Below are 12322 nucleotides of genomic sequence, written 5' to 3'. Positions count from 1 at the left end.
CTTTCTCACCCACCCCAGAGTGTGTCTGACTATCTGCTAATTCTGGTGTTGTCCCTACCCACACATGAGAGGGCTAACAGCTAGGACAGCAACAGCTAGGGCGGGAGTGGCAGCATTAGTGGCTTCCTGCCCAAGGCCTGAGGAGAGGTGGGAGAACAGGACAATCAAACAAGCTAAGCGTCAGTATAGAGACAAAGTAGAGTTGCAATTCAACGGCTCAGACACGAGGTATGTGGCAGGGTCTACAGTCAATAACGGATTACAAAAAGAAAACCAGCTCTGTCCCGGACCAGGATGTCTTGCTCCCAGACAGACTAAATAACTTCTTTGCTCGCTTTGAGGACAATACAGTGCCACTGACACGGCCTGCTACCAAAACCTGCGGACTCTCCTTCACTGCAGCCGACTTGAGTAAAACATTTAAACGTGTTAACCCTCACAAGGCTGCAGGCCCAGACGGCATCCCCAGCCACGTCCTCAGAGCATGCGCAGACCAGCTGGCTGGTGTGTTTAAGGACATATTCAATCAATCCTCTGCTGTTCCCACATGCTTCAAGAGGGCCACCATTGTTCCTGTTCCCAAGAAAGCTAAGGTAACTGAGCTAAACGACTACCGCCCCGTAGCACTCACTTCCGTCATCATGAAGTGCTTTGAGAGACTAGTCAAGGACCATATCACCTCCACCCTACCTGACACCTTAGACCCACTCCAATTTGCTTACCGCCCCAAAAGGTCCACAGACGACATAATTGTAACCACACTGCACACTGCCCTAACCCAGCTGGACAAGAGGAATACCTATGTGAGAATGCTGTTCTTCGACTACAGCTCAGCATCTAACACCATAGTACCCTCCAAACTCGTCATCAAGCTCGAGACCCTGGGTCTCGACCCCGCCCTGTGCAACTGGGTACTGCACTTCCTGACAGGCTGCCCCCTGCTGATCCTGAAAACTGGGGCCCCACAAGGGTGCGTTCTGAGCCCTCTCCTGTACTCCCTGTTCACCCACGACTGCGTGGCCATGCACGCCTCCAACTCAATCATCAAGTTTGCAGACGACACTACAGTGGTAGGCTTGATTACCAACAACGACGAGACGGCCTACAGGGAGGAGGTAAGGGCCCTCGGAGTGTGGTGTCAGGAAAATAACCTCACACTTCAGGAAATAGCAGAGGGAGCTAGCCACTAGCCACTTTAAACTATGCCACGTTTATGTTTACATACCCTACATTCCTCATCTAAATTTTTATTTATTTAAATGTTACCCCCTTTTCTCCCCAATTTTGTGGTATCCAATTGTTAGTAATTACTATCTTGTCTCATCGCTACAACTCCCATACGGGCTCGGCTTCTTAACTCAGCGCATCTCCAACCCGGAAGCCAATGCACCAATGTGTCAGAGGAAACACTGTGCACCTGGCTACCTTGGTTAGCGCGCACTGCGCCCGGCCCGCCACAGGAGTCACTGGTGCGCAATGGACTCGCCCCAACCCGGACGACGCTAGGCAAATTGCTCCACGGACCTCCCGGTCGCGGCCGGCTGCGACAGAGCATGGGTGCGAACCCAGAATCTCTGATGGCACAGCTCGCGCTGCGATGCAGTGTCCTAGCCCACTGCGCCCTAGCCCACTGTGCCACCCGGGAGGCCTACATTACTCATCTCATATGTATATACTGTACTCGATACAATCTACTGCATCTTGCCTATGCCGTTCTGTACCATCACTCATTCATATATCTTTATGTACATATTCTTTATCCCTTTACACTTGTGTGTATAAGGTAGTAGTTGTGGAATTGTTAGGTTAGGTTACTCGTTGGTTATTACTGCATTGTCAGAACTAGAAGCACAAGCATTTCGCTACACTCGCATTAACATCTGCTAACCATGTGTTTGTGACAAATAGAATTTGATTTGATTTTCAGTCCTGGGTTGTTTTCAGTAAGTCACACTGTAACAAGACTTCAGTCTTCTTATTGGATAGAATAAGGTGGTTCCTATTTGAAAACCTTTTCTATCCACTGAACATGACCCAGTTGTACAAACAGAGCAAGCTTATCACACCAAGAATATCCAGATGGTGCCCTCTGCACGCCAAACGATTTACTAGTGAACATCAGGGCACTTATTCTAGAAACAGCAGAGGTCCTATGCTGAAAACTGTGTATCTTGCACACCAACAGTGCTTCCAGAAAGAAGCACCACACAATTTGTGAACACATTTTGTGCCATCTTGACAGTCTATATTCGCCTGTGTTATATTTTGACCAATTACGTACTTACAGCATATCTGTTTGTTGTCTTATCTCTCAAAGGAAGTATCTTCTTTTCATTTTATATATTTTTTCACATTAAGCAGCAAAGTTTTGATTCGTGCCCCTATTTAAATGGACATGCATTTCCAAGACATTTTAACACACTCAAAGTAATGGCCTCAATGCATTGCCTCAATTAGCCTCCATCATGTGTACTCTGTTGTAAATCAATGACTGCATGATTCAGAATGGCACATCAATAGATGTGGGGGAAATGGCACCTGCAGTCTGTGGCCATTGTGGGGGACAGTTTTCTGCTCCAGTAGCTGTGTTCCTGTAAGACATACCATGCATGATGGCGATGCCTTCAAATTTCCCATCAAGGGTCAAATTAAAGTCTAGCTGGAATCAGACTTTGAAGTATGAAATATGTCTCATGATGTGAATATGCAATCAAACATGTAACTCCAGCTATAGCCCGTGAACCTAAATTACGCAATATAAATGATGCAATATAAATAATTTTATGTAATTTGGAATTAGTGAAGATAATTTATTATTTATATTGGCTCAGTCTAAAATATGTAGTATTTCATATTTAATTAATATTATTTTGTATCCATTTATATATGTTTGCTAAAGAAATAGCCTAATTAGACTTTTTTGTTCCGTCAATCTTACACACATCACAATGAGCAGACACGTATATTTATTTTCATCGGCTGGCATCCTTTCGTGATTAAATCCTATCCAGTCACTGTGAAGTCAGTCTTACCTCTCCGTTACAACAGTAGTCTCCTCCTCGGTCTTTACTAGTTACCACAGCCACAAATGGTTAAACCCCGCCTATTTAAAAAAAAAGCGTATCTTTTTTAAATCTTATGTTTAATTTAATCTTAACCCTAAATTTAACAACAATGCTAACCTTATGCCTAACCTTAAATGAACACCAAAAAGCTAATTTTGTGGCTGGAATAACTAGTGACCCCCCCACTAGTGACACATTGATGTGTCCAATGGCTGATGGAATCCCTTCTTCCTAGCTAGGCTCGTGGGCGAATCGGAATGTTCGATGGGCAGAACTACATACAGTCAGTCTGGCTCTCAAGTTTGGTTGAAATGGTAAGCTTTGGATGGGATTTAGAGTTTTATTTGACACATTTATGTAATTGTTACATTGTATACTATTAAATTAAGTCAACTAAGTTTAATGAAGCTGTTCAGGTAAAGTAAAATGTATTTGTTCCCCGTTTTGTAATGTATTTCTGAAGTAAGCGCTTAGACAGCCACGGTGTCCTATCTAATAAAATGTTTGTGCTATTTCAGATACATTTCATTTATACTTTTGAGGCATTGATGTTGCATGTTACAAAGTGTTGAAAGCGTAAACTATCCATATAACCATGGTAGTAACCCTGCTATATTTATATCGTGTTGTTACATCCTTGCTTTTCAACTAGTTTTGTGAAACAGTAACGTTAATGGATTTATTTTATTTTGTTCCACGCTAGTGTATGGCAACACTGTTTCTTCATAAAACAAACCGTTGACTAGCTTTATTGACACATTGTTGTCGAGTATTAAGGCGCACACTATTCCATGCAAAGGTACCTGAATAATAATTAGGGTATTCCTGAAAGCACGTGTCAACATTGAGCGGTACAGTGACTTTTAGATAAACAATTTGTGCACCACTGCTGAGAATGATTGACACTGACATTCAAAATATATACTTTGTTCTTTTTGGAACAGATTTGACTGCAGATTGGACTGAGACAGTTGATAATGTGTTGAAAAGACATCTGGAAGGACACAGCACTCCCCTACCACACCTTTCTTCAAACAAGAAGCTTTTACTTTGTAACTGGATACAATTATAAAGAAGAAACGGACCTTCATTTGGAATACTAACAACATTTTCATTATGGCAACTTGAATGGCATGGCTTTTGAGGAAACCTAACCCTGATTGTTTTGAAAGAACTCAACCACTCTTGTGAACTAACTTTTGAAGAATCTTCTGAAGTCTTTACGGGAACAAAATCACAAAATGGATCAAGCAAGCGGTGGAGAGGATCCTAATAAAGCCAATAAAAAGAAAGAAAAAGAGGATGAGAGTAAAAACAAAAAACTGGTTGGTATTTTCTGAGTTTCTTGTTCTGCAGTAGCTAGCCAGCAGATCCAACCCATTTGCTTCCGGCTGCACTAGTGTTGAACAGCATTTCTGTGTATATTAAGATACCATGGGGCCGGTGCGAGATATGGCTTGGAAAATGTACCGCAATCCAGGGATGAGAAATGCGTTATATTCCGAATTGTTCCAATATCATAACTGTAACACCGAGAAGATTGAAAGACTGCCAGTTTTCTGTAAAACTGTCCTTTTCTTCCTCGGGCAAGGTAGCAGAAGTCACAGCAGTATCAGCCAATCAGCTCCTTTGTTGTTCAATGCCAGGTGCCATTCCATAATGGATGCTACTGCTAACTAGCATGAGGACAAAAATGGCACTTTACTCTAGTGCATCTGTATGCAAGCGGGTCATATCTGCTGGCTATATAATAGCCATCTTCTTTTGAAAAGTTACACTGAACTGTCTGTCCTGTCCTGTTATTTGACATTCAAGGGCTAACTGATAGACTTTCCAAATGAGAGAAATTGTTACATGGGTTTCACATGCTACTTATGAGTGAATCAGCTTTACTACTCACACGTCCTTTGTTGAAAGGAATTCATGAGCACACCCTATTCACGGTTTTACTGTTGTGCATTAGAGCTTGTTAATCAGTCACCTCCAGGGTAAGCCCTGGTGTTAAAGTCAAACCATCCCAGCAGTCTATGAACCAACCCCGCTGCTCACTCTAGTAACCCTGCAGATTTGACTACATCACGTTGTCATACAATGCATCCTTGTGGTGCAAGACAAGCTTCAAAGATGGGCTGACAGCCCCAAATGGTAATCATATTAACTATTTAATGTAGCATTCACATTTTGACCTAGATGCCTGCTCGCATTTCACTCAAGTTACTTTTGAAACCCTCAACATTTGTTTGCCTTTTGATCAAAGGCCTTCCTACAAGTACAACCTGAGTCCTTTGAAAGGCATTCCTGTTGCAGAGACAGATACAGTGGAAAGTTGAGCAACTTGCTGACCCAGAGGGTTTGCAGGAGAGTGGTGCTGTGCACGAGGGTCAGCATTATACTGTAGATATGACCTGAGCCAACCTAAACGGCATGATCAGCACTATGACATAAACAACAACTAAGCAACAGTGCATAGGTTAGGCAGCTAGGTTACTTGTTGATAATAACTGATAGCTTATATCTAACCGACTTTTATTTACTTCTTCAGCTCAGCTGTGGAGTCTCCCTATTGGCCTACACACTGGTTAACGTAGTCTGGTACAGTGTTGTTTCGTTACCTACACACTGGTTAATATAGTCTGGTACAGTGTTGTTTCGTTACCTACACACTGGTTAATATAGTCTGGTACAGTGTTGTTTCGTTACCTACACACTGGTTAATATAGTCTGGTACAGTGTTGTTTCGTTACCTACACACTGGTTAATATAGTCTGGTACAGTGTTGTTTCGTTACCTACACACTGGTTAATATAGTCTGGTACAGTGTTGTTTCGTTACCTACACACTGGTTAATATAGTCTGGTACAGTGTTGTTTCGTTACCTACACACTGGTTAATATAGTCTGGTACAGTGTTGTTTCGTTACCTACACACTGGTTAATATAGTCTGGTACAGTGTTGTTTCGTTACCTACACACTGGTTAATATAGTCTGGTACAGTGTTGTTTCGTTACCTACACACTGGTTAATATAGTCTGGTACAGCGTTGTTTCGTTACCTACACACTGGTTAATATAGTCTGGTACAGTGTTGTTTCGTTACCTACACACTGGTTAATATAGTCTGGTACAGTGTTGTTTCGTTACCTACACAAGGGTTAATGTACAAGGTGTATCAGTTTGACACGGTGTGTCGTTGGGTATCAAGTGTAATTTGAGCTATTACAGCACAGTGCGCCTCATCCCTTGCGTGGATGTGAAATCAGTAGGGAGCTCATTGCTCATATTTCACAAACTAATTTGACTGAATGTCCTGTGATTATCTTGAACAAAATTTACTTTCAAATTAAGCCATGTTCATTAATGATTAGTGACCAGTGTATGTAGGAGACTCACAGGATCTATTTAAAGTGGACTCTTCCCATGTCTTAATTGCAACACTCACGGGCTGCGCTTCAGTGTGGTCATCATAATGTCAGCCCCACCCTCCCTGGAGTAAACTAGAACTGGTTGGAAATATGGGCTGTAAACTGAGGCAGGTTACAAACAGCGGCAGAAACGTTAGGGGAGGGAGAGTGGGAATTATACATGGCAACACGCAGGGTATTTGTCTCAGTTGGTAGAGTATGGTGCTTGTAATGCCAGGGTAGTGGGTTCGATTCCCGGGACCACCCATACGTTAAATGTAAGCATGTGTGACTGGAATGTCGCATTGGATAAAAGCATCTGCTAAATGGCATTTTATTATTATATTATTATAACTTTCGCTACTTGCAGCCACAGGGTTCTGTGCCACCGGAGTTGTCAATAAGCTTTAGGCGGCACAGCAGACGGTTCTTGCCCGGCTGTATGTAAGCTCCTCGAGCATAAGTCAAATAAGGAAAAGTTGCGTTCTCTGCTCAAACAGGATGTAGGCCTGCGGTTGAGCTGATCATTTTTCACTGACTTACTGTAGTGTAACCTGGAACTGTTCCTCTACAGGGCCAGCATGTTAACAAGTAGTATGACAGCGAGTTCTTTCAGTTCCTCTGTGGATCAAGAGATATGTTGAGTCATCCAGGAGAATGCCCTAGCCACCGCTAAGGTAAAGAAGATAGGCTAAACTGATTAACGTTAAAGAGCAGGATGGCCATCTGGCCTACTTTATGGCTTTGTTTACCAAATATGTCCCTCCAATTTGTGCTGAGCCTACAGAGAGCCAATTACTCAACTATGTCCTGGCTGCAATGGGCAGGTAGGTCTCTTCTGTCTTGATGCAACAGGGCTGCTGGGGCTGTGAGAATCTGTCCATTGGTGAGCTGCTGGAGTGGCACAGCGGTCTAAGGCACTGCATCTCGGTGCAAGAGGCGTCACTATAGTACCTGGTTCGAATCCAGGCTGTATCACATCCGGCTGTGATTGAGAGTTCCATAGGGCGGCACACAATTGGCCCAGCATCGTCAGGGTTTGGCCGGAGTAGGCCTGGCATTGTACATTTTGAATTTGTTCTAACTGACTTGCCTAGTTAAATAAAGGTTAAATAAAAATTGGGCCTCTGGAATGCAAACCTCTGGTTGTCTAAGGCTGAGACTCTCGAGCAGAAGAGCTGACATGTACAGGGAATGACTGTGGTGAGAAGTACATGCAGAGGCCTGTGTACAGGGAATGACTGTGGTGAGAAGTACATGCAGAGGCCTGTGTACAGGGAATGACTGTGGTGAGAAGTACATGCAGAGGCCTGTGTACAGGGAATGACTGTGGTGAGAAGTACATGCAGAGGCCTGTGTACAGGGAATGACTGTGGTGAGAAGTACATGCAGAGGCCTGTGTACAGGGAATGACTGGTGAGAAGTACATGCAGAGGCCTGTGTACAGGGAATGACTGTGGTGAGAAGTACATGCAGAGGCCTGTGTACAGGGAATGACTGTGGTGAGAAGTACATGCAGAGGCCTGTGTACAGGGAATGACTGTGGTGAGAAGTACATGCAGAGGCCTGTGTACAGGGAATGACTGTGGTGAGAAGTACATGCAGAGGCCTGTGTACAGGGAATGACTGTGGTGAGAAGTACATGCAGAGGCCTGTGTACAGGGAATGACTGTGGTGAGAAGTACATGCAGAGGCCTGTGTACAGGGAATGACTGTGGTGAGAAGTACATGCAGAGGCCTGTGTACTGGGAATGACTGCATGTACTTCTCACCACGGAGTCCTGTGTACAGGGAGTGACCGTGGTGAGAAGTACATGCAGAGTCCTATGTACAGTGAATGACCGTAACCAGAAGTACAAACAAAATTAAGCAACCATTCCTCTGGGTTGCAGACTACCTCACAGTCGGGAGGGGCTGGTGTGGGGTGCAATGCTGGTGGGCCAAATCTTGTAATTGCTGGTATGTGCTGCTCCAGCAGGGTTAACTAACTTAAAGAGAATGGCTGTGATTTCTAGCCAGCAGAAAACCCCAGTGTTTTTTGGACTGTAATGACATTGTAGGAATAGAACCCCCAGAAAACCCCAGTGTTTTGTGATCTATTTTTATTTAACCTTTTATTTATCTCGGCAAGTAAATTAAGAAATAATTCTTATTTACAATGACGGCCTACCGGGGAACAGGGGCAGAACAACATATTTTTACCTTGTCAGCTCGGGGATTCAATCCAGCAACTTTTCGGGTTACTGGCCGACTGCTCTAAGCACTAGGCTACCTGCTGCCCCATCTATAATGACATAGTAGGACTAGAACCCCCAGAGTCTCCGAAGAGGGTGTGGTATTTAAATGTTGTGGAAAAATAGTTTTACAACACTAACTCTTAAACATCCTCCAGTCGCCCAGCTACTGCCTCCCCTCCGTTGGCTCCACGGCCCAGCCCAGCCAGGGCTTTAGTGCTGCCTCACTGCTGCTTGGATGAGTGCTGATGTCATCTAAGCACTCTCTGTCAGTGATCTCACTGCGAACTACATACTCCTTAAGAGGTCTCAGTGCCAGGCATGGTCACTGTTGTTGCCCAGCCTCAACAGTGCAGCAGAGGTGAAGAGGCAGGCCTGTGCTCTGGCTCTCGCCAAAACCAGGCGGCCTGAGAGTGGAGGGAGGAAGTAATCATTCATCCCTGGGTGGAGCCTTGATCTTACTTTTTGTTTTCCCCCTCCCTTTTGCACATGCATGCCTCGATACATGCAGGCCTTAAATGTCCTCAAATATTTGACATCACTTTCCCAGACTTTGCCACCCTTGATTTCTTCCAGAGATTGTCTGTGATCACTGTGAATGTGTATCCAGGCCAGAGTTTACAGATATAAGTCTGTTTTTAAAGCTGGATTAGAGGTGGAGGTTGTCACCTCACTGACACAGCCCGCTGAGAATTGGTGACAGGGCACTAGGATTCACCTTAGCGTGGGTATCCTTTAGACTTCCGTGAAAGGATGTCTGACCTGGTGAAAGAGACTTGTGAGGAGAGAAACTTTTGAAAGCTGTGTTTGTTTAATGAGTCACCGGGTAGGATACCATCACAACACTATCTGAGCTCTGATTTGTGATGTGGACACAAACAGCCAAGGACATCAGGATAACCCCTCAGGTTATTTTAAGGTTAAGGGCACTTTTAGCAGGCTGTCTGTCACACGAATGACATCTACTGAGTCATTTTTGGTTGTCCCATGTTTGCTGTTATCAAATCATAACCGCAAACAGCTTTGACTTCTAACAAAATTGACAGAAGGAATGAAGTAATTTTAGAGGAATTCAGGAGATCTGGTTTGTCAGAGCCCCCTCAACCTCTTCTGCATTCCAGAGTAAATTGTGACCTCTAAGAGAGAGCGAAGTTTGCTAACATATTTACCCCAAGATCCATTCATAACTTGAGGATTATGTGGGTTATACTGTCTCACTGAAATGCTATGCAGTATTTCAACTTGTTTAATGCAAGTCAATTTGGTTAACACCGATTGAATTACCTGAGAGGCAGAGTATCTTATCTACTTTTCCGTGTGTAGTAGTCATACAGCTCTTTGAATAAATAGAACTGCTCTCAAAGCATGTCGACATTATAACAATGTTGACATGACATACTGACATGTTTTGAGACTGCTATTTGACTTCATGTGTGAAGCCATCTAGGTATGATTGTACAATACTGGGGAGTTGAAACTTATTCTCCTCCACATCTGTTGAGTCTGGTTGATTTGACAAATACATACTGTAAGCTAGCCCATATGTCATAGATTCTACTAATGATTAGTCTTGCACACTTAAAATTTTAAATATTACATAAATTCAACACTTGTCGTCTTAGCATAAATACCCTAGGTAGATTCTATGGTATTTATGACAAATAGACTGGAATGTGGGTTGAATAATAGACCGTCATTGTGGAGGGTTTCTGGACTCCATGGATTCACGTTAATGGATTCACCGTCTAGGTGTTTATGGATCAGTTGAATATGTGATACGGGCCCAGCATCATGTGAATGAAACAAATTCAAGGTGCGATGACAACATGCTCATTTGCAGAGTTCTCTCCAGTTCTCAACAGGAAACAAATGTACTGATTTATATTTATTGGTGCAAAGGGTCCTTAGAGACCTAGTGTTTTGTGATTGACAAACATCGATTTTACAGGATTGTTGATAGCCACTCAGCGAATGTGGCGAGAAATCATCTGAAACGCTTCTCAAAGCACCAACACTCTGGGTAACATGAAAACAGCCAAACGAGCTCTGCTAGGGCGAGTGAAATGGTCAGAGTCTGAGGTTCTCTCTCATTTGTGTCTGGAAGTAGCTAGCAAGCTAGCCAGTGTTAGCCTGTTAGCTTGGGTGCTTGACTGCCGTTGTGAGGTCAGAAGACTCAGATCAACCCTACTTCTCGGCCAGAGTGTCCAGTGTGCACTCTGAACACTGAGAGCGAAACGCTCTGAATTTACAATCTGACAAAGCTCTGAATTTACGAATGCCCAGAGTGCGCTCTGACACTCCAGATTCAATTGATGAACACACCCATGGTTTGTGTTCTGGAATTCTGTTGGGAGTACTAAAGCTCTAATAAATGGAAGATAAATCATCTTCAGCCTTTTAGAAAAAATTATAATTAAAGTTTGATGTTGCATATTTGTTATACATTTTTAGGGGGTAGATCAGATAAATTGTGGCTTCTACCAATGTTATTTTTTGCGTAATTTCCAGTCCTCAAATATACCTATATTATTTTCCTCTAACCCTACCACCCCTCTTCTAATTGGAGTAAACTAATGGACAACAACACTTAGGCTTCGAATTCCAGCTTATACTTTCAAAATACATTTTACAGACACAGTATACGTTACCAGTCAACAGTTTAGATACACCTACTCAATCAAGGGTTTTCTTCATTTTTACTATTTTCTACATTGGAGAATAATAGTAAAGACATCAACTATGAAATATCACATATGGAATCATGTCGTAACCAAAAAAAGTGTTAAACAAATCAAAAAATATCTTATGTTTGAGATTCTTCAAAGTAGCCACCCTTTGCCTTTGACAGCTTTGCACAATCTTGACATTCTCTCAACCAGCTCCATCTGGAATGCTTATGCTCCACATATGCTGAGCACTTGTTGGCTGCTTTTCTTTCACTCTGTGCTCCAACTCATCCAAAACCATCTCAATTGGGTTGAGGTCGGGTGATTGTGGAGGCCAGGTCATCTGATGCAGCACTCCAACACTCCTTCTTGGTCAAATAGCCCTTACACAGCCTGGAGGTGTGTTTTGGGTCATTGTCCTGTTAAAAATTAAATGAAAGTCCCACAAAGCACATATCAGATGGGATGGCGTATCGCTACAGAATGCTATGGTAGCCATGCTGGTTAAATGAGCCTTGAATTCCAAATAAATCCCTGACAGTGTCACCAGCAAAGCACCATCACACCACCACCTCCATGCTTAACGGTGGGAACCACACATGCAGAGATCATCCGTTCACCTACTCTGCGTCTCACAAAGACACGGTGGTTGGAAACAAAAATCTCAAATTTGGAGTCAGCAGACCAAAGGATAGATTTCCACCGGTCTAATGTCCATTGCTTGTCCCAAGTTGATGTTGCGATGTGTCTGTTACTTGAACTCTGTAAAGCATTTGGGCTGCAATCTGAGGTGCAGTTAATTGCCCTCTGAAACTGAAACTGATTTCTGAAACTGGTAACTCTAATGAACATATCCTCGGCAGCAGAGGTAGCTCTGGGTCTTGCTTTCCTGTGGTGGTCCTTATGAGAGCCAGTTTTATCATAGCGCTTGATGGTTTTTGTGACTGCACTTGAAGA

The 12322-nt window shown here is 43.3% G+C and overlaps 1 protein-coding gene across 6 annotated transcripts in view; it reads left to right on the top strand.

The window, feature by feature from the left end:
• The first annotated feature begins 3194 nt into the window (after positions 1-3194).
• The window catches only part of diaph2 (diaphanous-related formin 2), a 717979-nt gene continuing 708851 nt past the window's right edge, over positions 3195-12322 (top strand). For 2 of the 6 annotated variants that reach the window (XM_031797929.1, XM_031797928.1), the window contains exons 1-2: positions 3197-3379; positions 4010-4390. In XM_031797929.1, the coding sequence (XP_031653789.1) occupies positions 4307-4390 (84 nt within the window). In that variant the 5' untranslated portion in view covers positions 3197-3379; positions 4010-4306. The other 4 variants (XM_031797927.1, XM_031797925.1, XM_031797930.1 and 1 more) reach the window with 4 other exon arrangements.

Source organism: Oncorhynchus kisutch, linkage group LG19 (genome assembly GCF_002021735.2).
Source record: "Oncorhynchus kisutch isolate 150728-3 linkage group LG19, Okis_V2, whole genome shotgun sequence".
Taxonomy (NCBI): Eukaryota; Metazoa; Chordata; class Actinopteri; order Salmoniformes; family Salmonidae; genus Oncorhynchus; species Oncorhynchus kisutch.
Note: the sequence above shows the minus strand (reverse complement) of the source record. Positions and strands in the feature narration are given on the sequence as shown.